General features: G+C 49.4%; 1 protein-coding gene across 1 annotated transcript in view; it reads right to left on the bottom strand.

Moving 5' to 3' along the window:
• The window catches only part of LOC105496811 (cysteine rich secretory protein LCCL domain containing 2), a 90194-nt gene that overhangs the window by 18411 nt on the left and 46325 nt on the right, over positions 1-25458 (bottom strand). The window contains exons 7-14 of the mRNA XM_071085031.1: positions 24445-24588; positions 22598-22658; positions 19078-19144; positions 18464-18594; positions 17638-17681; positions 14660-14732; positions 11610-11685; positions 2192-2325 (exon numbers count right to left, since the gene is read on the bottom strand). Of these exons, the coding sequence (XP_070941132.1) occupies positions 2192-2325; positions 11610-11685; positions 14660-14732; positions 17638-17681; positions 18464-18594; positions 19078-19144; positions 22598-22658; positions 24445-24588 (730 nt within the window). The remainder of the gene's footprint in view (positions 1-2191; positions 2326-11609; positions 11686-14659; positions 14733-17637; positions 17682-18463; positions 18595-19077; positions 19145-22597; positions 22659-24444; positions 24589-25458) is intronic.

Here is a 25458-nt window from a genome sequence, read left to right as displayed (position 1 = left end):
TGGGTGGGTGTCACGGGAAGAGAGAAAGACGGGCAGCCCCCCAAACCCTGGGTGATAGCGGCGGGGGTGGGGAAGCTGCTTCGGGGGCCTTCTCTCCCTCCGTGCCCTCCCCAGGCGCCTACCAATGGGGCCCCACAAGGAGGCCCCTGTCCCCAGCCCACAGGGCACTGCCGTGATGTTCGCATGAATCAGCCCGACAGGGAACAAATCCCAGCTGCCTGCGCTGCTCAGGGAGACTGTTTTCTCTTAAAGAGGGTACAAAGAGCTCAATAAATTGATGCCCTGGGATTTCTTTCCAGCCCGGCCAGGAAATTCCTCCTAATCAGCTGCTTCATTTCCCTCCCATTAAATCAGTGGAATTTCCCTTCATTAAGCTTTTCCCAAACAAAGGCCGCGCGTGCTGAAGGAGAAAACGTGGAAGCTGTCTACTCGGGCTCTTCGGGGCTGCCGACGGCACAGTCACCAGGCAGGGGTCCCGGGAAGAATGGGCACGATCTGGGTACAAGTGACGCTGCGGCATCTTCACAGGGTGAGCCCGCTGCTCAAAGTGCCCAGGAGGCTGGCGGTGGAAGCAGGGCCCGTGTTCCAGGAGGCAGGGAGGCTTGAGCGTCCAAGGTCCCAGGGCACGTTACAGTCTTGATTTTATTCCTTCTCTAAAGAGCGGCCCTCAAATATGAACTCTTCAACATTGCCCCATTATGAGCTCACCTATGGTCCCTCAAAATCCGTATGTTAAAGTCCTAAAAGTCCTAACGCTCAAGTGCACCTCAGAATGTGACTGTATTTGGAGATCTTTAAAGAGATAATCACGGCGGCAGAGTGCGGTGGCTCGTGCCTGTAATCCCAGCAGTTTGGGAGGCCAAGCCAGGCGCATCACCTGAGGTCAGGAGTTTGAGACTAGCCTGGCCAACATGGCGAAACCCCATCTCTAGTAAAAATACAAAAATTAGTGGGGCGTGGTGCCGCATGCCTGTGATCCCAGTTACTCGGGAGGCTGAGTGCCTTTTCTGAAGGACACTCGGGAAACGCCTCACTTAGGAATTTCACTTCTAGGGACTTCTTTTTTTTTGTTTTTTCTTTTTTTTTTGAGACAGACTTTTGCTCTTGTTGCCCAGGCTGGAATGCAGTGGCGCAATCCTGGCTCACTACAGCCTCCACCTCCTGGGTTCAAGCGATTCTCCTGCCTCACCTGACCTCAGGGGATCCACCCACCTCTGCCTCCCACAGTGCTGGGATTACAGGCTTGAGTCAGCACACCCCGCCCACTTCTAGGGATTTAAGGAAACAATCACAGTGTGCAGAGATTGCCGGAGAAGGCTACTTACTAGGGGAGGATCTGCCCCCCCCCCCCCACAGATGGAAAGGACTTACACCAGCTATAAAGAGAAGCACGTTACAGTCATTCGCAGTCACTGCCAATGACTTATGGTTGTAGATTTCCATAAAGGTATGGTCTCGAGTGGGAATACAGAGTAATCAACATAACCCTCATTTGCAGAGTGCTTCTTACTGCCAGGCACTAGGTAGGCACCATCTCCGTTCACCTCCCAACAGCTCTGTGGGGCAGGGTCTACTATTATCCCTATTTCACAGATGAGAAAACTGAGGCTCAAGGAAATCAGGTGGCTTGCTCGGGGCCACAAAGCTGGTAAGAAACAGGGCCCAAGTCTGTAGGACTCCAGGCTCCCTGATCTTATTTAACTCTATGTAACTATATTACGATGTAGCTTTATATGACTAGTATGTAACTATCATTTGATCCCATTTTTTGTGGGAAAAAAATGCACACACACACAAAGAAAAACAACCGGAAGGACGCACGCCAAGAAATCTAACAGTAATTCTCCCCGCTGATGAGTTACGGATGATTGTTTATCTTCGGGCTTATCTGATGTTCCTACAGATTCTAAATTTTCTATAAAAACGTTCATTGATAATAGGAAAAAAAGTTCTTTTTTTTTTTTTTTTCCTTAATCCCAAATGTGATAGTAGGGAAAAGCATTCCCTATTTTGAAAAACAAAAGAAAGAGAAAAGCAAAGAAGGCTCTTACCTGGGAGCCCTGGTAAGAATTCATGCAAGTCTACCGGAGTTTTATTTTATAGGGTAATGACTCTGGGCCTCTTCCCAGGCCCCCTGAGGGACCCTTAGCAGCCGGGCTTGGGTGTCAAAGGTTGGAGAACACTGCCCTACCTTTCAGACTGAACTCCGTTCCTGAGCGAGCCCACGTAGGTCTTCTTTTTGTCCACGGGCATCACGTCCACGTCACCCCCGCTCTCGTCGCTGATGACTCCTGCGTGCACGGCTGTCTTGCAGATGCTCGAGGTCTGGAAGCACAGGAGGGACTGTGGTCAGGGACGGGGGTTCCAGTTCACAGGTCAAGCCAGCTGGGGCTCAACCATTCACTGCCGGGCGCCCCAGCTGGTGGGGTGTCGACCACATTAACCCCTGGGAAATAATCATCACTACCTTGATACCTCGGTGGTCTCTCCAGAGAGACTGGACATCATGCATTCATTCATTTGTTCAACAAGTGTTTTCTAAGCACCTATTATATGCCAGGCACTGGATTAGGAACTGGGGGAATTTAGCAGGGAACAAGATAAAGACCTTGCCTTCATGAAGTCGAGTGAGCAAATAAATACACAAATGAGGTATTGTCGGTTATGAAGAAAACAAAACCAGCTAAATGCCTGGGTGGAGGGGGCCTGCCTGAGAGTAGTTTCATCAGGGGGAACTGCTCAGGGAAGGCTGAACGACAGAAAGGAAACAGTCACAGCCGTGGGAACGTCTCTGCACAGAGCATCCCAGGCAGAGGGAAAGGCTCGTGCAAACGCCCTGGGGTGGATGTGAACTCATCACGTCCAAGAAACAGACAGACGGACAGGGTGGCTGGAATACAGTGAGTCAGGCAGAACGTGGCAGGAGGTGTGGGCAGGGGCCATTCATGCCGTGTAGACTGGACACGCGGTGGGTTCTGGACTATTCTAGGTACTAAGGGAGCAGCTGGGTGCCACACAGAGGCAGGATGTGCTGTTTTCTGACATCGTCAACGAGTTCAATTTCTGGGTGATAAATCCTGCCAGGCTCAAGGGATCCTCCCACCTCAGCCTCGCCAGTAGCTGGGACGACAGTTGTGTACCACAACACCTGGCTAACTTTTAAAAGTTATTTGTAGGGACAAGGTCTCGCTGTGTTGCTCACGTTGGTCCTGAACTCCTGGGTTCAAGCAATCCTCCTGCCTTGGCCTCTCAAAGTGCTGGGATGACAGGCATGAGCCACTGCACCCGGCCCCATTGCTGGTTTTGAAGATGGAATAAGAGGCCATGAGCCAAGGAATGCAGGTGGCCTCTAGAAGCCGGAAAAGGCAAGAAAACGGATTCTCCTTTAAAGCCTCTAGAAGGAACCAGCTCTGTTGCCACCTTGATTTTACCCTGGTGACACCCACGTTGGACTTCTGGCCTCCAGAACTGTAAAGATAATAAACCTGGGTTTCTTTAAGCCACCACGTCTGTGGTGATTTATTCTAATAGTAATAGGAACCGAACAGCTTCTAACCACTGTCCACAAAAATGTCCCCACTGTGGGTAGATCTAGTGATCTGATTTATGAAGTCCCTTAAGTTTGATGACTTCAGATTTATCTATCTATCTATCTATCTATCTATCTATCTATCTATCTATCTATTTTTTGAGATGGAGTTTCGCTCTTACTGCCCAGGCTGGAGTGCAATGGTGCAATCTCAGCTTACTGCAGCCTCAGCCTCCTGGGTTCAGGTGATTCTTCTGCCTCAGTCTCTTAAGTAGCTGGGATTACAGGCATGCACCACCATGCCCGGCTATTGTGTTTTTAGTAGAGACAGGGTTTCTCCATGTTGGTCAGGCTGGTCTCGAACTCCCAACCTCAGGTGATCCGCCCGCCTCGGCCTCCCAAAGTAACGGGATTACAGGCGTGAGCCGCTGCGCCCGGCCTGACTTCAAATTTATAGGAAATGGAATCTCCAGGAGAATGGCACCATGGATGTCTGGACAACAGGCTCACCCAGGCTCATGGACTCGCCTCATCAGTCCCCCGCAGCAACTTGCTAATTTAAGGAAAGATGAAAAGCCGGACCCGTTGTCTACAGAGCAGGAAGACAGACTCCAGTCTTGCCTCCATTCACAACCGAGGGACGTCAGGGCCGTGGCTGTCAGGGGACTGAGCCCCCAGGCACTCTGTGCGTCAAAGGTGGGGAGGTGAACGGTGCAGGCTCCCGTGTTCTGTCCTCCCCGCGTGTGTAGTGTGCAGACAGAAGCCACCACCAGCAGGTTTGAGCCTGAAAGCTTAACATCCAGCAATGGGTCACTCAGCCGGAGGGCAGGGCTGGGCTCTGTCACCTCTGAAACCCTCCCCTCTGCACAGTACTCGACCCCAGGGGTCATCAGGGAGAAGATGAAGTCCCAGCCACTGGTTCACCAAGCTGGCACCTCCTTCAAGAAAAGAGCAAGACATGGTGGAGAAGATGAAGCTGGGATGATTCCATTTATAGGAGGCATCCAAAGAAGTCAAATTCATGGAGACAGAGAGTACAGGGGCTGGCGGAGGGGAAGTAGGAAACTGCAGTTCAGTGGGTGCAGAGTTCCAGATTTGCAAGACGAAACAGTTCCGGAGGTCTAACCCATTACAATGTGAATACGCTTAATACAACTAAGCTGTGCACTTAAAAATGGTTAAGTGGGTAAGTTTTATGTTACATATTTTTTTGGGGGGTGGGGGGCAGGGTCTCACTTTGTCACCCAGGCTGGAGTGCAGTGATACCATCTGGGCTCAGCAGAGCTTTGACCTCCCGGGCTCAAGTGATCCTCCCACCTCAGCTTCCCATGTAGCTGGGACTGCAGGCACGCACCACCACGCCTGACTAATTTTTCCATTTTCTTTAGAGATAGGGTTTCACCATGTTGCTCAGGCTGGTCTCAAACTCCTGGCCTCAAACGATCCTCCCACCTTGGCCTCTCAAAATGCCAGGATTACAGGTGTGAGCCATTGCTCGGCTTATGTTGTATTTTTTTTTTAACTACAACAGAGAAGGGAGTGGGGAGCTAAACCCAAGCTCGGGGAGCCTTTGTAGAAATAATCAGTGACCCCTCGATAGAGGCCAGACCACCACCGTCCCCGGCACAGTCTCATAGCTCCTTTGTCCCCTGTCCTTACCACTGTCTAGGCCCATTTGGGGGCCCCGGAAGCATTGCTAAGGCCAAAGAGAGCCTGTGTCTCAGGATCCACTGTAAAAGGACAGTTTGTCTGGAAAATGCACCCTGAGCTGCCCTTTGAATGTGACAAACACCACAATCTAGCAGGTTCCAGGCATGAGGGAATGAACAGAGGTGGACTCTTTGAAAATACCAGTTTGGCCGGGTGCGGTGGCTCACACCTGTAATCCCAGGACTTTGGGAGGCCTAGGCAGGCAGATCACCTGAGGTCAGGAGTTCGAGACCAGCCTGGCCAACATGGCAAAACCCTGTCTCTTTTATTTTTATTTTATTTTATTTTTATTTTTTGAGACGGAGTCTCGCTCTGTTGCCCAGGCTGGAGTGCAGTGGCCGGATCTCAGCTCACTGCAAGCTCCGCCTCCTGGGTTTACGCCATTCTCCTGCCTCAGCCTCCCGAGTAGCTGGGACTACAGGCGCCCGCCACCTCGCCCGGCTAGTTTTTTTGTACTTTTTAGTAGAGACGGGGTTTCACCGTGTTAGCCAGGATAGTCTCGATCTCGTGATCCGCCCGTCTCGGCCTCCCAAAGTGCTGGGATTACAGGCTTGAGCCACCGTGCCCAGCCTCTTTTAAAAATACAAAAATTAGCCGGGCATGGATCAAGACGAGCCTGGACAACATAGCGAGACCTGGTCTCTACAAAAAATTTAAAAAATTAGTCAGGCGTCACGGCACATGCCTGTAGTTCCAGCTACATGGGTGACTGAGGTGGGAGGAACGCTTGGGCCCAGGAGGTTGAGGCTGCAGTGGGCTGCGATGGCACCACTGCACTCCAGCCTGTGCGACAGAGCTCGAGACCCCATCTCAAAAAAAAAAAAAAAAGAGTGGATCCAGCATTCCCACATTAACAGTCATAGGCCTATTCAGAAAAACAAAAAAAGAGAAAAGTGGAGCCAACACACACATTCATATCAAAGACCTGAAAAGTGGATTTCCTGCTTTCCAGGATTCGTTTACTGAGTAACTGAAGGCCACTTTCTAAAAACCCTGTGCTAACATGTCTTCATTTTCTTCAATAAATAAAGTAAACTAAACGGATGAGGGTGGGGTTCCTTAGTCCAAAGCGGGGTCCTGGGTATCTGGGAGGCCCTGGAGTTGCAGGCAGAAGGCTGTGAACCAGCAGGGGCTGGTGTTAGCACAGGGCATGGGAAACCCCTCAGCCCTGGGCAAACCAGGGTGGCCAGCCTCCCTGCCTGAACCGGGATGCATTTTCCCCCTTCAGAGGAAAGATCCACAACTTCTTAATTCTCAGAGAGCTCTGTGCCCGGCTAAGGACTAAGGAGCAATAACTTTGCATCCAACTCAAAGAGAAGCGAGGAGACTTGAAGATGAAGTAACCATTTTAGAATTCCTCTCAAAAGGGGCAAGTTTGGTAAGTGAACACAATCAGGCTCATTGTTCTTTACAGCAGGCGGAGTCCTTGGTGCTTGGATAAGTTCTCATACTTGTGCAGGTTTCAGAATCCACCCCCGCCCCTACCCGAGGGCTGGAGCAGATTTCTAGGCCCCGCTCTCAGCATTCAGGATCAGTGGTTGAGAGGAGCCAGAGAATTTGCATTTCCAACAACAACAACAAGATGAAATAAGGCCTCCAGGCTGTCTGTCTCTCTGAGCGTTGCTCACACTGCCAACGGCTGCAGCACCAGGAGCAAGGCCCGGGCTGTTTCCCAATGGAACGCCAGGAGGGACCCATCCCTTCCGTGTCGCAAGCTCAACCTCTAAAAGCCCTGGCGGGGGAGGGGCACCCTCCTAGCTGAGACCTGCCAGGAGGTTCTGGTAGGCAGCCCCAGAGGCGGCGCTTTGACTCAGTCCCTGGAGGATTTCTGGACACAAAAGTGACACAAAGTTTTCTGTGATAACATCAAGCCGCAGGGCATCAGTACGAAAAGCTCACACCCATGGCGGGATCTTTCTCACGCCACAGGCCCTGTTATCAACAGGCACATCTCCCACGCAAACACCTTTCCTTTCTCCCTTCCTTCCTCCCACACCTCTCCTCTCAGCAGGCTTCAGTAAACGGGACAAGGCGTCCAATTCCTTTTCTCAGGGCCTGTTGCAACAGGAATACCTGAGTATTTATTAACAATTGATATCCATGAGGTTGGTAACCAATCCTGCATCCAGCGCTTGCTGGCTGTGTGACCTGGGATGACCTGTGTGAACCCCAGAGCCCCTCCTTTCTCTGCGTAAAGCAGATCAGGTCACATCTTCACGCGTCTTTGTTCTAAGCAATTCACATGCGTGGACACAGTGATCCCAGCAACTCTACAAGGCAGGTGTATCTTTATCATTCCCTTTCAACAGACAGGCAGACTGAGGGGCGGGGGGCTCGCACCTTGCCCCAAATCACTCAGCTGATAAAGACCAGAGGCGGGACTGCCGCGTGGAGCCGTGGAGCCGGCGATCTGTCCACTGTCCTACATAGGGTGATGACAGTGAGGAAGAAGAGGGCTCCTGGGAAGATTAAAGAAGGGCTGAGCGCGGTGGCTCACGCCTGTAATCCCAGCACTTTGGGAGGCAGAGGCAGGCAGATCACTTGAGGTCAGCAGTTCGAGACCAGCCTGGCCAACATGGAGAAATCCCGTCTCTACTAAAAATACAAAGATTAGCTTGGTGTGGTGGCGCACGCCTGTAATCCCAGCTACTTGGGAGGCTGGGGCAGGAGAATTACTTGAACCCAGGAGGCGGAGGTTGCAGTGAGCCGAGGTCACGCCACTGCACTCCAGCCTGGGTGACAGAGAGTGAGACTCTGTCTCAAAAAAAAAAAAAAAAAAAGATTAAATAAGACCCCAGGCTTAACGCAGGATGGCACACAGCACATGCTTAGTAGGTGTCAGTCAAGACAAATGCCACCGCCATGATTGCCATAGTCACCACCGCCAGAACAGAAAACTCCCAGGGGCTTGTCCTCGCCAGCCCAGTGGTCCTCAACATGCAGTTCCAGACCAGCAGGGTCACCTGGGAACTTGTTGGAAATGCAGATTCTCTGGCTTCACCCAGCCCCGCTGATCCTGAACAATTCCAGGGCGAGGCCTGGAAATCTGCTCCAGCCCTCAAGGAGGTGCGGGGGTGGATTCTGATATGTGCACAAGTGTGAGAACGTATCCAAGCACCAAGGAGGACGGGGAGGACAGAAGACTGAGGTTCAGAGGAGGGGAAAGGTTGCCCGGCTTCCCACAACTGGCAAATGTCACCGTCGTGGCTCAGCTCCCTGGGCCACACCCCGATGCTTCTGTCTGCAGCTCGCCACACAGCGAGGGGTCTGCCAGGAAATGCAGTCCTGGTGAACAGGCGGGAGCCACAGGCAGGAACAGGCCCTTTGAAGGTCTGGAGGCAGCTCTCCCAAAATCAATCCCATAGCTAAACAGACATTTTCCAAAAGCCATCATCATTTCCCAGAATACAGTGACCTAGAAACTAAGGCCAGAAAAGAACCTCTCATACGGAGGAGGCTTTCTTCCTTCCCTCCTTGTCTCCTTCCCTCTTCCCTGCTTCATTCTTTCTTCCTTTTTTAAGAGCTGTTTAAGTACTGACTACTGCACTATCTTCATTGATTTATTCCTCCAACAAACAATGATAGTGTCAAGCCCTGTCATGAGCACTGTGGTCCCAAAAGCTCAAAATCCTAGTGACACTTGTTCGTGAAGGCTGCACGTAGCTCTTCACCCTCATGCCTGTTCATATCGGTGTAACTATGAATGCAGGTAACATTAAGCAAGGCAAGATAGACCAGGGAAGGAGCAGAGTCTAAAGCCGGACACATCTTCATCTGTTTGTCATCTTTGCCACATGCTTACTGCGTGGATTTGGACAGGTTACGATGAGCCTTGTTTTCTTCCGACAGGGATAAGGATAAAGATACCTAGAAATGGTGTTTTTAAAGGACCTAAAACATAGTATGTGTTGAATAAAAGGCAGCCTTTTGGCCGGCTGCAGTGGCTCATGCAGGTAATCCCAGCACTTTGGGAGGCCAAGGCGGGTGGATCACCTGAGGTCAGGAGTTCGAGACCAGCCTGGCCAACATGGTGAAACCCCATCTCTACTAAAAATACAAAAATGAGCTGGGTGTGGTGGCAGGCGCCTGTAATCCCAGCTACTCGGGAGGCAGAGGCAGGAGAATCGCTTGAACTTGGGAGGTTGCAGTGAGCTGAGATTGTGCCATTGCACTCCAGCCTGGGCGACAGCGGCAAAACTGTCTCAAAAAAAAAAAAAAAAAAGTAGCCTTCTATTGTTGCAAACATCCATTAAGTTCTTGCATTTCTTTTCTTTTCTTTTTTTTTTTTTTTTTTTGCTTTATAGGTTTAGCTGCTATATTGTTTGGTGTGTATAATTTTTTTTTTTTTTTTTTTTTTTTTGAGACAGAGTCTCGCTTAGTCGCCCAGGCTGGAGTGCAGTGGCGCGATCTCGGCTCACTGCAAGCTCCGCCTCCCGGGTTCACGCCATTCTCCTGCCTCAGCCTCCCGAGTAGCTGGGACTACAGGCGCCCGCTGCCTCGCCCGGCTAATTTTTTGCATTTTTAGTAGAGACGGGGTTTCACAGTGTTAGCCAGGATGGTCTCGATCTCCTGACCTTGTGATCTGCCCGCCTCGGCCTCCCAAAGTGCTGGGATTACAGGCGTGAGCCACCGCGCCCGGCCTGGTGTGTATAATTTTTATTCCTTTTCCAGTAAACTGTATCTTTTGTGCCATTGTGTAACATTACTTTATCTCATTCAGTACATTTAACTTTAAATTCCACTTTTTCAGAGAGGAATATTGGCACTCTTGCTTTTCATGTGTTTGTTTGTATTTGACTGGGATAGCTTTGCCCAGCTCTTTATTTTTATATCATTTGAAAACCTCAGACTCTGTCTCTTAATGGTAGAATTTGGTTCAAACATTTGGTGTAATAATCGACATATATTATTTTACTCCTTCATAAAAATTCTAACTCTTATAACTCAATTTTAGCTGAATCACTTTCAAGAAGGAAAAAAGACCCATTTAAAGAGGAAAGAAAAAAGATAGGGCGAAAACGCTTAGTCATGAAGCCTGCTCTGACCTTACAGAGCCCAGTGACCTCATATTTACAGGAATCTGTAACAAATTAATGCGGACAGAGGCAAAGATGGTGGTGGGGAGGCGGGGGAGAGCTGTAAAGGAGGGGATGATGACAAGCAGCTGAGTAAAGCACTATCTGCAGGCCGGGTGCAGTGGCTCACCCCTATAATCCCAGCACTTTGGGAGGCCAAGGAGGGAGGATCGCTCGAGCCCAGGAGTTTGAGATCAGCCTGGGCAACATAGTGAGACCCCGTCTCTATTCAGAAAACAAAAAAATAAAAAACATTAGCTAGAGATGAATGATGCTGCCCTAATCACGGAATTTTAGATCTAGAAGATTCCCTGGATTTGATAATCCCAGTTCTGGGCCATTCAACCACAAGGAAACAGCTTGGCAAGATCACACAGCCTGCTGGCAGCAGAACTGGGACCACAATCACATCGTCTGTGTCACCATGTCCCCAAACCCTGGACAACCAGAGGGAACAGACTATGTTCTGCAGGATTCACCTAAGAAAAACCAGGCTAAAGCTCCCTGGTTAAAATTCGGAGGGAAAGAATAGAGGAAGAGATTCGTATAACGAGAGTGCTATTAACAAGTAGTAAATTAGGGTAGTCTGTATTATCTTCTTTGTGCTTTTAGCTAGGTGTGTGCATAACCGAGAAGAAATACAGTGCGTGGACCAGTTTCTACAAATGCATCCAGAGAGCTGGGAAGATGACTAAATAGCTGGAAAAATGAACTATCTGAAGCATGAGAGCCTTCAAACTATGAAAACATTTGAGTAAGGCCAGGCACTCCTGAATCTACATTCATGAGGACAGGTAGGTGGAAGCACTACTATCTCTAGAAATGGGGAAATGGGGGCAATGTTTGCAGAAATGAGTGATCGAAACTTAGCTAAGGGGTTGGCTGGCTGCGGTGACTCACGCCTGGAATCCCAGTGCTTTGGGAAGCAGAGGTGGGCGGGTCATCTGAGGTCGGGAGTTCAAAACCAGCCTGGCCAACATGGTGAAACCCTGTCTCTACTAAAAATACAAAAATTAGCCAGGCATGGTGGTGCACTGTGTAACCCCAGTTACTTGGGAGGCTGAGGTACGGGAATCATTTGAACCCAGGAGGCAGAGGTTACAGTGAGCCAAGATTACTCCACTGCACTCCAGCCTGGGCAACAGAGTGAGACTCCATCTCTAAATTAATTAATTAATTAATTAATTTAGCTAAGAGGCACTGGAATAAAGTCTCAAGTATCCAGATTTTGGAGCGTGCATGTTGAGGTCTTAACAGGCTTTGAGAGGCAGTTGTTGCAAATGCATCCTACTCACATCTGCGTAGATGTTGGTTCCAAACACCGGAGCCCAGTAGGAAGGCTCGTCTTTGCAGCGCGCCGGACAATGGACTCTGGAAAACAGGAAGCATTTATGCGATGGGTCTGAGCACAGAAAACCAAACTTCTTAAGCTGGCTCTCTTTATTTGAATTCCAAGATTTAAGCTCTTAGATGAAAGGAAACCGCCACACAGTTTTCCTCATTAGGAAAAAAACAATACGTCCCCCCCTCAGCGGAGGTAAAGATATTAATATCTTTGCTTCTCTTACACAGTGTAGATAGAATTTTTAAAAACACACACACATCCACGAAAGACATGCACAAACAAAAAGGTAAAGGGAAGAAACATCTAAGAGAGAAGAGTGTGGAATTGTGAGGCCGCTCCTCCCATTCTTGGGTGTTGACCGGTTCATACTGTGGGTACATTACGGAGATTAGCATCGAGAGACTTTTTCTAAGGCCGCTTCCCTGTGTGGAGGAGGAAAGGGTGGAGGGCCCTCACCTCAGTGAGTCACAGAATATTCCAAGGATGGGGCACTGATAACCTGCGGTGGAAGGGGTTAGATCACTCTGTGTCAGTCCCCACAGATGCTCCAGGGGATGAGGAAATGAGTGACTCCTGGGTGGTTTGACAAACTCAAGCTGGGAAAGAGCACAGGCTTTACTTAAAAAAAGATCTTCTTTGTTTATCCGGAACAGTCCAACGTGGGCTGGAGCCCAGGATCAAGAAACCAAAATGGCAGCTGGAAGCCATAGGGCCCCAGATGGACAGGATTATGGGAAGGAAGAAGGCCTGGCAAAGGGACTGAGAAGTTGAAACAGTTCTTAGGGGCGGGGAAGGGAAATGAGTGGGTAGAGAGAAAGGGTGTGTGTGTGGATTTAAAAAAAAAAAAAAAAAAAAGGCCAGGCGTGGTGGCTGACAACTGTAACGCCAGCACTTTGGAAGGCCGAGGCAGGCGGATCACCTGAGGTCGGGAGTTCGAGACCAGCCTGGCCAACATGGGGAAACCCTATCTCTACTAAAAATACAAAATTAGCCAGGTGTGGTGGTGCAGGCCTGTAATCCCAGCTACTAGGGAGGCTGAGGCAGGAGAATGGCTTGAACCTGGGAGGCAGAGGTTGCAGTGAGCCAAGATCGCGCCACTGCACTCCAGCCTGGGGAACAAGAGCAAAACTTGGTCTCAAAAACAAAGAAAAAAAAAAAAAAAAAGAATTGGAGAGAGTCTAAGAACATTCTCCATTCTCTCCTACTTCTTCTTTTGGAATGGCAGGTCAGAAATTAACATTTTGGATACTGTACTCTGTCAAGTTTTTCTGTTTGTATTTTCTGAAATTCTTTCCTTCTGCTTCTTTCTAATATTCAGGGAAAATCTACTAAAAGGCTGTTATCCCCACTCGAACATTCAAGGGCGATCAAGACGGTGGTGCAGAGGCAGCGGAGGCCCAGAGAAAGGCTGAAGTGGGGTGGTGGCCGAGGGAAAGGAGTCTGGGCCCCTCCCAACCATTGCTCTCCCAGGCCTTTTGCTGCTAAGACCCTGGGGTCACCGCGTATTGTCCCTTAGAGAATCCACAGGTCTCCAGCCCAGTATAAGGGCTCATGAAGGCCACACCACCCAACCTCCAGGGCAGACGTCTTCATCCTCGGAGCATTTCAACCCCGGGTCCTGGGACTCTCCTTCTATTTCTAATTTTACAATGGAGCTAAGTCAGAAAGTGTGCTCTGTTTGAAGGGCAGCTTAGCATTACAGATGTATTATATGATCTGAACCCTGGGGAACATCTACAAAGTGGAGACATCCCGTGGCCTTTTCCATCTGAGAAGGCGCCTCAGCCCATTCAAACGAGAGGATGTTTCCTCTGTGTTCCCTTCCCAAGAGGATCTACCAGGAACTTCAGTGACAGGTGTTGCCAGGACACCCTTTATTTTATGCTGGGAGGCATCATCCTCCACGGATCAGTCATTTGGGGTTAGCTGCCTGTAGAACTGATTCCCGGGACGAACCCGTTGTCACGTATCCACAGAATGGAATGCTGCATAAGGATTTGAAAGAATAAACACACACACTCCACAACATGGCTGAGTCTCCAACACATGACACAGACTGAAAGAAGCCACAGACACCCAGGACCACACCCCACCATGGCGCCATAATTTTGCTGAAAAAGCAAAATCAGAGCAACAGAAAGAAGCTCCCTGGTGGCAGGGGTGTGGCTGGGAGGTGGAGGGAGAAGGACTGACCACCAGGGCAGTAATGACATGGGGTGGTGATAGTGTCCTCCGCTTTGATGGATGGTGGTCGTGACCCTGTATGCCTTGGCCAAAACACATCGTGTACTTCTTTTTTTTTTGAGACGGAGTCTCCCTCTGTCACCCAGGCTGGAGTGCAGTGGCCGGATCTCAGCTCACTGCAAGCTCCGCCTCCCGGGTTTACGCCATTCTCCTGCCTCAGCCTCCCGAGTAGCTGGGACTACAGGCGCGGCAACCTCGCCCGGCTAGTTTTTTGTATTTTTAAAGTAGAGACGGGGTTTTACCGTGTTAGCCACGATGGTCTCGATCTCCTGACCTCGTGATCCGCCCGTCTCGGCCTCCCAAAGTGCTGGGATTATAGGCTTGAGCCACCGTGCCCGGCCCACATCGTGTACTTCTAATGGGTGGATGGTATCATGTACCTCAATAAAGCCGATTTTTTATTTTTATTTTATTTATTTTGGGACAGAGTTTCACTCTTGTCACCCAGGCTGGAGGACAATGACGTGATCTCAGCTCATTGCAACCTCCGCCTCCCAGGTTCAAGCAATTCTCCTGCTTCAGCTTCCCGAGTAGGTGGGATTACAGGCACCCACCACCATGGCTAATTTTTTCTAATTTAGTAGAAATGGGGTTTCACCATGTTGGCCAGGCTGGTCACCCACTCCTAGCCTCAACTGATCCACCTGCCTCGGCCTCCCAAAGTGCTGGGATTACAGGTATAAGCCACCTCACCCAACCTAAAAAGCTACATCTAACATCATGCATAGAAAAGATGACAGATCAGGTCCGCCTTACCTTGGGCAGTGAGTTGCTGGCTTTTCAAAAGGGCACAGCTGAGCAACGGTGGTGTAGCAGTCCAAATCCTGCACTGTGAAGAGAAGCAAGGGGGAAAGGGTCAGGTCCCAGCATGCCTGGGCCTCAGGCTACGGGGCTGTGAAATGGGCCACTAGACTACCAGGGCCTATGGGTTCCCTGGGCCCTTGAACAGACCTGGGACTAGGACCCAGCAGGCTCCTCGTACCCCACCGAGGGGCACTCAAGAGATGAGACCAAACCCACGGCCTGCGTGTGTCTGCGGGTTGAGGGTGTTGTCACTCCCAGTGGTTTCTCTGTGGGGCTGGTGGTGCTTTTCATCTGAATGGTGACTGTCTTATTTGGAAACTTTTCCTGACTTGATCACCTTTGCTCCTCATAGTAGGTGTTACTCTGAGTACGCAGATGAGGAAATGGAAGCCCAGAGAGCTGGGAGTGCCCCTAGAGGCCTCCCAGGACTGAGGTGGGAGCCCAGGTTTCCGGTGCCTGCTCTAGAGCTCTTGCTGACATGCCACCCGCCTCCTGCTGTTAGTCAAGGCACATTCATCCCTGCGGAGGGGCGAGGGTTTTTTTTTTTTTCCAAGGTCATTTGTTGTGTTTAAACAACAGAGGTAAGGAAACAGTTCTAATACTGGCCACCTGTGATCTTTGACAGCATGTCTGTCTTTAGTCCAGGGCTAGGTAAACTTTTTCTTTTTCTTTTTTTCTTTGAGACAGAATTTTGCTCTTTTTGCCCAGGCTGTAGTACAATGGCACGATCTTGGCTCACTCCCACCTGTAATCCTAGCACTTTGGGAGGTTGAGGCGAGTGGATCACCTGAGGTCAGGAGTTCAAGACCAGTCTGGCCAACATGGCGAAACCCTGTCTCTACTTAAAAAAAAAAAAAAAAAAAAAATTAGCCAGGCATGGTGGCAGACACCTGTAATCCTAGCTACTCAGGAGGCTGAGGCAGGAGAATTGCTTGAACCCATGAGGAGGAGGTTGGAGTGAGCTGAGATTGCGCCACGGCACTCTAGCCTGGGTGACAGAGCAAGACTCTGTCTCAAAAAAAAAAAAAAAAAAAAAAGCAAGGGTGTCCAGTCTTTTGGCTTCCCTGGGCCACACTGGAGAAAGAATTGTCTCGGGCTACACATAAAATACACTAACACTAATGATAGCTGATGAGCTACAAAAAAAAGGTCCATGCATAAATCTCATGTTTACAAATTTGTGTTGGGCCATATTCAGAGTCATCCAGGGCCACATGCAGCCGATGGGTTGTGGGTTGGACAAGCTTGATTTAAAGGCACAGAAATACATTACACACACACACACACACACACACACACACACACACACATATATATATATTTTTTGAGACAGGGTCTTGCTCTGTCACCCAGGCTGGAGGAGGAGTCTAGTGGCATGATCATGACTCACTGCAGCCTCGAGCTTCCAGGCTCAAGCAACCCTCCCATCTCAGACTCCGAAGTAGCTGAGATACAGGTGTGCGCCACCCTGCCCAGCTAATTTTGTGTATTTTTTGTAGAGACGGGGTCTTACTGTGTTGCCAGGGCTTGTCTCAAACTCCTGGGCTCAAGCAATCCTCCCGCCTCAGCCTCCCAAAGTGCTGAGATAACAGGTATGAGCTACTATATCAGCCAGACACATAATTACTTAAGAAAAAAATTAGGTTACCAAATTGTATGTAACTCCATTTCAAGTTTTAAAAGTCATCAACGTATATATTACCAATGTACATACTTCTAATACATAGAGAAAACAAACTGAAATATTTGCCAAAGTGTTCACCATGGTTATCTCTGGCTGCTGGAATTTAGGTCATCATTACAAAAAAAAATGTTCCACTCCATGTTTAAATTATCTGGAATAAACAGGCATTCTTTTTGCAATAAGAAAAAAAGCTACTACATATTTTAATAAAGATATCTAACTAGAACTTTTGCATGGAGGGCAAATGATAAGAGTTGCTGTCCCAAAACAATGGCATGGTCTGCTGGCAGAGCTCCGGGGAGGAAGCTGGAATGGCTCCTACATCCCTGCTTGCCTGAGATCATTTTAGTCAAGGGTGCCGTGTGGGCAGCTATGACCCATCCCCTCACTTCTGGTTGGAGTGTGCTCACCCATTGTGCATCCCACCTTCCAAATGAATATACACTGAGCAATGTAAAAAGCTGGGCCAGAGACGGCAAGTAAGTGCCACACACTTCCCTTTACCTCCTTCTCTTGTCCATGGCAGACATTACTAGTCTATCAAGCTCTGTTTTCCACTGAGCTCAGATGCAGGCCTCAGAATCCTTCTTAACACTACACTCCAGGTAGCCATTACCAATGGACGGAAAGTGGCACACCCAGTGAAACCTCTCAGCCACTCTAGCCCCAGGTGTCAGTACGTCTGTGACATTCACTTGGCAACCTCAGCCCTGTGTTTCTGGTTCAGTGATCTCGGGCCAATTTCAAGTCCAGATATTCTTAGAAGCTGGTTAAAGAAATGACATCTTGAAAAAGCCTTGGGCCGGGCGCGGTGGCTCAAGCCTGTAATCCCAGCACTTTGGGAGGCCGAGATGGGCGGATCACGAGGTCAGGAGATCGAGACCATCCTGGCTAACACGGTGAAACCCCGTCTCTACTAAGAAATACAAAAAATAGCCGGGCGAGGTGGCAGCGCCTGTAGTCCCAGCTACTCGGGAGGCTGAGGCCGGAGAATGGCGTGAACTCGGGAGGCGGAGCTTGCAGTGAGCTGAGATCCGGCCACTGCACTCCAGCCTGGGCTACAGAGCGAGACTCCGTCTCAAAAAAAAAAAAAAAAAAAAAAAAAAGAAAAAGCCTTGACAATGATGAGAACCATAATGTTCACAGGCAGGATAAACATTCTATCAGTGACTCAAGGAAGTGAAATTTCCACAAAAATCTGAGATAACCCAGGTATTATGGTTGCAAAAGAGACTGGCCAGCTTACCTTTCACTTTTGACACCATGAATGAGCTGGAAGGTTTGTATTTGCTGTTAAGAGAAAAAAAAAAAAAAAAGCCATTAGGTAAATGCAAATAGAATCGCTTCTACAAGTGAACATTTGCTCCTATACTTATCTTATTTGCAATCTTGACTTGACACTTTTCTACTTGTTTCCTATCGGCCTGAGAGCTCTTAGAATGTTCTAGAGCAGGGTATCTTAACTTTTTTTGTATCAAGGACTCCTCTGGTAGCCTGGTGAGGCCTATAGAGCCCTCCTAAGAATAATGGTTTTCAAATATATAAGATAAATTTAATCTAAGCACAGCTGCAAAATAAACGAATTTTAAAAAGATAAATTTAAACATTATAAAGGAAGTTAGTTATTAATATCATGATCAAATTATAAAACCACATTTGCATTAGAGTTAGAGCTGCGGGTTTGGTTTTTTTTGTTTGTTTGTTTTTTTGTTTTTTTGAGACAGAGTCTTGCTGTGTCGCCCAGGCTGGAGTGCAGTGACACTATCTTGGCTCACTGCAACCTCCGCCTCAGGCTCAAGTGGTTCTCCTGCCTCAGCCTCCTGAGAGTAGCTGGGATTACAGGTGTGTGCCACCATTCCTGGCTAAATTTTGTATTTTTAGTAGAGACGGAATTTCACCATGTTGGTCAGGCTGGTCTTGAACTCCTGACCTCAGGTGATCCACCTGCCTCGGCCTCCCGAAGTGCTGGTGTGAGCCACCACGCACGGCCTGTGTGATACTTTTCAAACTTTCAACAACACCATCATAAACAGGAAAGCCGTTTCACAAAGCCCCGATCACAAAGTAGTTACCTGAGGGACTGCACGCCATGTCTCTCGGACTTCACGAAGAAGGGGACCTTCCCGTTCCTGGTAATGTCCACCAGGCCTCCCTTGTCGTCCAGGACTCCGTAGTGGATGGCGGCGCGGCATATGCTGGACGACTAGCGGGAAGGGGAGGGAGGACCAGAGTCATATTCTCAACCTCTGTTAGCAAGTTTCACCAGAAATACCCAAACATTTGTCCTCAACTCACTAAAAGCCTGAAGGACAAGCCAAAACTCACCCTACTCCTGCCTCTCGCCTCTGTCCATAACCACACATTTGTTCCTGGGGTTGCTTACCTTAAAAACTCATCCGAGTTGCTTTACAAACTAAGAACGGTGACAAACAGCCCCTTCTCCCCGCTTAGTCCGCTGTGTGAATGCTCCGTCTAAGACGGAGACTGGCCTTCAGGAGGATCGGTCCACGAAAGTGGCTTTGCTAGTTTGTAAGCCCATAAATATACACCCGCCCCAGTTCTAGAAATGCCAGGTTTGACTAAGGAGTGGAAAGAAAATTTTTTCCTACTAAAGCCAACCACCTGCTTTAAACATATGCAACGGGATCCCACACAAGCCATGGAGAGGAGGACTGGCCACACTCACGCTTTCATAGAACAGAGTTCCAAAGATCTTCGCCTTGTGGTTCAGGCAGCCTGCTGGGCACTGGTACCTGACAAAGAAGAAACAAAATGATGTTCAGAGATAAGCACGTTGATTACATCTCACAATGAGTTTATCATTTTTTCCATCGATAGCTCTATTGCTAAATATAGAAAAGCTTCATTTTTGCGGATTCCATTGTTTCTGGACAAGTCAGAGTTTACCCAGGCGCAGACTGAAGTTCATATTCACACAAGCACAATACTGTTGTCCCTCGGTATCCATGGGGGATTGGTTCCAGAACTTCCCTAGGATACCAAAGTCTGCAGATGCTTGAGTCCCTTATGTAAAGTGTCCTAGTATTTGCGTATAACCTTTGGTCTTTTCCCGTATGCTTTAAAGCATCTCTAGATTACTTATAATACCTACCACAAGGTAAATGCTATGTAGACAGTTGTTATACTGTATTGTTTTTAAAATTTGTACCAGTTTTTTATCATTGTATTGTAATACCATACACTTTAAAAATATATATTTTTGATCTGCAGTTGATTGAATCCGAGGTTGGTCGAATCGGAGGCTGGTTGAATCCACAGAAATAGCAGGTCAACCATAGTCTTTTTTTTTTTTTTTTCATTAAAAACAAACAAGGCCAGACATGGTGGCTCACGCCTGTAATCCCAGCACTTTGGGAGGCCAAGGCAGGCGGATCACGTGAGGTCAGGAGCTCGAGAGCAGCCTGGCCAACATGGCAAAACCCTGTCTGTACTAAGAATACAAAAATTAGCTGGGTGTAGTGACAGGTGCCTGTAGTCCCAGCTACTTGGGAGGCTGAGGCAGGAAAATCACTTGAACCTGGGAGGCAGAGGTTGCAGTGAGCCAAGATTGAGCCACTGCACTCCAGCCTGGGCAACAGAGCAAGACTCAGTCTCAAAAAACAAACAAACAAAAAAACCCCAAGATAGTCTCACTCCATCACCCAGGCTGGAGTGCAGAAGAACGATCACAGCTCACTGTAGCCTCAACTTCCTGGGCTCACGTGATCCTCCCACCTCAATCTCCCAAGTAGCTGGGACTACAGGTATGTACAACAACACCCAGCTAATTTTGGGGGTTTTGCCATGTTGCCCAGGCTGGTTTTGAACTCCTGGGCTTGAGCAATTCACCCACCTTGGCCTCCCAAAGTGTTGAGGTTACAGGCACAAGCCACCATGCCTGGCCTGCAAGGATTTTTTAATAGGGTAAAACTCAGTGATGGTGCTGCTATTCATGGAAGTATAAATCACTCTGAAGTTTAAGAAAACCTTTAAGAAAGACTTAAAAACATTCATATCCATTAGCTCTTCAGTTTCCCTTGTAAATACATATTCCAAGCAAAAGTCAGAAAGCCAGACCTGCAAGCGTATCTCAACTGTTTATTTATTTATTTATTCTTTTTTATTTTTGAGACAGAGTCTCGCTCTGTCACCCAGGCCAGAGTGCAATGGCGCAATCTTGGCTCATTGCAGCCTCTACCTCCCAGGTTCAAGCGATTCTTGTGCCTCAGCCTCCCGAGTAGCTGGGTCTATAGGGGTGTGCTACCATGTCCAGCTAATTTTTGTATTTTTAGTAGAGACGGGGTTTCACCAGTTGGCCAGGCTGGTCTCAAACTCTTGGCCGCAAGTGATGCACCCGCCTTGGCCTCCCAAAGTGCTGGGATTACAGGCATGAGCCACTGTGCCTGGCCCCAACTGTTTATAATGGTGAAAAGCTGGAAATAAGCCAGCAGGTAGCAAAGCGATGGCTAAACACATTCATGTACAGTTGTATGTCAGAGTATCACGCAGTCACTAAGCAGGAAGTCTGTGAGGAATACTTGGAAAATACTAAGTGAAAATACATAAGCAGGTTAGGCACAGTGGCTCATGCCTATAATCCCAGCACTTTGGAAGACCAAGGCAAGTGGATCACTTGAGGTCAGGAGCTCGAGACCAGCCTGGCCAACATGGTGAAATCCCATCTCTACCAAAAACACAAAATATGAACTGGGTGTGGTGGTGTGAGCCTGTAGTTCCAGCTACTCAGCAGGCTAAGGTGGGAGAATCACTTGAACCCAGGAGGCAGAGGTTGCAGTGAGCTGAGATCGTGCCACTGCACTCCAGCCTGGGTAACAGAGCAAGACTCCAACTCAAAAAAAAAAAAAGAAAAGAAAATACATAAGCAGCATTAGCCTCATCTGTGCACAGAAAAAAAGACTGGAAGGAAATACATCAAATTGCTACTGGTATTGATGAGATTTTGGGACACATTTTTTTCTTTCTACCTTTTTGTTGTTGTTATTACTTTCCTGAATCATTATTAATGAGCATAGTTACCTTTTCAAGTCAGAAAAAAAAGCCCACTGACTATTATTTTTGTAAAAGCACGATGAACAGAAAACAGGTGTGCCAGACTGTGGGCGGCCTCTACAGCAAGACTCAGGATACTCCCACCATGGCAGATTGGGGCTGAGTAACTCTTCTTGACTGGAGGCCTCTAACAGCCTTCATGTGGACAGATTCCCGCCTCCTCCCTGTGTGGGGAGTGCCCCAACCACCCCAGCTCTGGAACTGCCTCCATGTTGTCTGACAAGGAATGTTCTCCAACACGTGCTCACCTTTTTCCACTGACTACTACTCAGGGGAGAAGCTCTCATGATGCGCTTAGCGTTCAGAAAGATGCATCGCCACAAAAGGACAACTCCAGCTTCTTGGCAGCCCACACTGGGCAGTGCACACGGCGGAGGCCCCTGCCAGGCACTGCCTGCTTTCCCCCAATTCGCCCAGCACGGAGACATACAAGTGCTACTCTAACACTGAGTGCGAGGTTTTAGGCACTGTTATTCCACCGCTGACTGTTGACACATCAGGCTCATTTCACCAACAAACGACAGCACCACATGTGAGCCCACTGAGCCGCCTCATCCTGGCTGCTCCAAGTCCCTCTCATCACAGTCCTGCCAACGTCTAAGTGAAGTGTTCTCCCGGCAAACTAAATTCCAAACCCTTGTGATATAAAACCGAAGATTCCACCTTCCCTTTTTAACATGTGCTTTAAATAACTCGATTCAGCTTTCGGCAAACTGATGCCAGAATTCGTAGGAAGACGAGCAAGGTCCCCTCTCCCAATGACACGGTTTTCCCATTTGACTCAGGGTGTGCATGCGGCGGCTGCACCTGTTGGCTGCTTACTACCACAAAGAACAGCCCGGCAGTCACACTGCCAAAACCAAACTCGTTCTTTTTGGCAGACAGTGTTCATCATCTGAATGACTGCATCAGCTAGATGGATTTATTCATCTACCATGGGGGGGATACAGGGGTGGCCCATCCGTCCAGTGGGGCCCACTGGGAGCAGCCTGCGCAGATCCTGCAGCATTCCCATAGGATCTGCCAATGGCCGAGGCGAGCACGTGCCCGGACACTACCCAGCCCTAACCCCTGTTCTGCTTGGTGAGAGTAGCTTGCTAAATATGCAACAGCAGAACAGCCCAGCACAGGCTCACCTGTTACACGTGGACCCTTTGCACTTGTCCTTCATCTTGGTGTCACATCTGACGACTTGGGCTAGGAGAGAAGTGCAGAAATACATGTCACGGCACGAAAGCAGGAGAGTGAGAAGAGCCTTCCCCATGCTGAGGGACATTTTGACACATTCCGCAATCCAATCCATGCTATTCTAAGAGCAAGGGCGATGCCTGATGGTTGAAGGCTTCCGCTGGGGGCTCAGACCCCAGGCCCACCGCTTTACAGTAGCAGAGTGACCTTGGGCAAGTTACTTCCCCTTGAGTTTCAATTTCCACATATGAACAATGGGGACAGCGACAGTACCCACCTCCAAGGGCTTTTGTGAGCACTGACAGAGAAAGTGAACTCTGGCCTTGGCAGGGTGCCTGGCATACACTATGTGCCTGTGGTCCCACAGGGCTCTGCAGGGCAGGCCTCCTGAGGGGGTAGGGAGGACGTTGCTCCGAGTCTGTGGGGCGGGGGACCCAGCCAGGCTCACCCGAGTCATCTCCCCCATCGCCAAGATGCCTTTTGCAAAGCTTTTTGCTTTATTTTATGGGAACATATCAGTCTTGGAGTCATGTTATAGTTTGAAAAGGGATGTAAACGTATGTTATTGAAAGAAACAATGGCACCATTTTGAACTCCTGGACGGATGAGGCCTCCGCATATTTCCTGGTCAAAGCAAGCTACAGAATGCTCCAGCATCATAGGGAAAGACATCTGAAGAGGACAGAAAGCCTGGTGGGGGCAGGGGAGATGGTAGTTATGAAAAGAAGAGAGGGGCTCTGAGAAGGCGGGTGTGAGGCTGTTCCTCAAAGAGGGGTCCAGTTGTAGGGCCTTTGAGGCTTGCGGGGCAAATGGGGAGAGCCAAGGGCATCCAGCCCAGGCCTCCAGCCCCACCTGAGTGAAAATGTCCCTCCACAGCCCCAGGCCTGCAGAAACAACGGCTGTGAATGAGGTCCCGCAGCAGCGTCCAGGGAAATTGAAGGTGAGCTGAACTCCACCCTGGGGAGGTGAAGGCAGGGAGAACAAAAGCTTGGGCAGCTGAGGTGCCCGGGGAGCCAAAGGGCCAGAGGTGAGCAATCCCCAATATTTTGTGGATTCCTGGAAGTCTCACGGGGAAACATCTCCCCTTCTCTACTAAAAATACAAAAATTAGCTGGGCATGGTGGTGGGCACCTGTAGTCCCAGCTACTCAGGGGGCTGAGGCAGGAGAATTGCTTGAACCATGAAGGCGAAGGTTGCAGTGAGCCGAGATCGTGCATTGCACTCCGGCCTGGGTGACAAGAGCGAAACTCCATCTCAAAAAAGAGTTGTAGGCAACTCTGCAATTATCTCAATGTACAGGGAGGCCTCAGCTGGCACTGGGTGACCCGCGTTGCTGCAGCTCATCCTCCGGGCAAGCCTGATGCAGCACCACTATCCCCTACTTCATGGATGCTCCAACTGAGTCCAGAGCCAGGACCTGGTGAGGAAGGAGTGGAACCTGCCAGAGCCAGCCTGGACGCTGCCTGCCCTCTGCGGGGCCAGCGCCTTCCAGAGGAACCCAACTTCAGCCCAGATCCCTTTTGAAAGGACAAGGGAAGGTCTAACCTTAAAATACCTGTCTGGGGGAAAAAAATGCCACCCAAGCGCAAGTCCTATAATGCTTGCTTTTGAAATGACTTAAAAATATCGTTTTTGAAAAACGTCTTACGGTTGTGCCTCCATGAGCTTCGCCGCACCCTGTTTCCCACTGTTTGTGGATTTGCAGACCTAAATCCACTCGCTCCCCTCCTCCACCCACCCTGTCCCCTTTGGAGGTGCTGGGAGGGCAGGCGGGGTGGAGGAGGCCCGGACTCACTCATGTAGTTGACCGCAGACGTTTTCTCGGGTTTGGTGGGTCTCATCACCCTCGGTTGGAGCCAAACATGGTTTTCTTCAGGAATGGGAGCCGTTTCCACCTCATTCATCTCGTCCGTTTCAGGTTTTGGAGTGTAGGTTTCTTCTTAATATTGAAGAGGGAGGAAAAAAAATAACACACTGGGATTCAACAAAAACGCACTTCGGGGGAAAAAAAAAAGCAATTTGAAAACTAAACGTGTTTGAGGTTTGGTTTTACAAAGAATCGTTTCAGTGGCAAAGAGAAAGTTACATTTCAGAACAGACCTGGCCAGGTGGAATTCTACCAGCCCAGATGAGATGGGGACGCTCTCCGCTCACTGCGTTTACTTTGGACCCAAGACCAGCCAGGCTGCCCAGAGGTTAGCAGGCCTCCCGCCCACACCTGGGTTATCATAATGCTTTCTTGTCCCATCTCCTCCTCCACCTGACCCTCTGCCCCCACGAAGCAACTTCAAGAAGCTGCCTCAGGCCGGGCGCGGTGGCTCACGCCCGTAATCCCAGCACTTTGGGAGGCTGAGGTGGGCGGATCACCTGAGGTCAGGAGTTTGAGACCAGCCTGGCTAACATGGCAAAACCCCGTCTCTACTAAAAATACAAAAATTAGTTGGACATGGTGGCGAGCGCCTGTAATCCTAGCTACTTGGAGGGTGCTGAGGCAGGAGAATCGCTTGAACCCGGGAGGTGGAGGTTGCAGTGAGCTGAGATTGCACCATTGCAGTCCGGCCTAGGTGACAAGAGCGAAACTCTGTCTCAAACAAAACAAAACAAAACAAAACAAAACTTCCTCAGCCACTGGCCCAAAGCCATGGCGGACCCCCAGGAAGTCCCCTCCTTATCCCTGGGTTTTCACTGGGGAAGGGTCTTCCTCGTCATGCACCCACCATGGCGCACAAAAGCCAGCCTCAGTGCTCCTAGACCCCAACTGCACCTCACACCAGCCCATTTCCATCCCTTCTCTCCCCCTGCCAGTCAG

Source organism: Macaca nemestrina, chromosome 18 (genome assembly GCF_043159975.1).
Source record: "Macaca nemestrina isolate mMacNem1 chromosome 18, mMacNem.hap1, whole genome shotgun sequence".
In the NCBI taxonomy this organism is placed as follows: Eukaryota; Metazoa; Chordata; class Mammalia; order Primates; family Cercopithecidae; genus Macaca; species Macaca nemestrina.
Note: the sequence above shows the minus strand (reverse complement) of the source record. Positions and strands in the feature narration are given on the sequence as shown.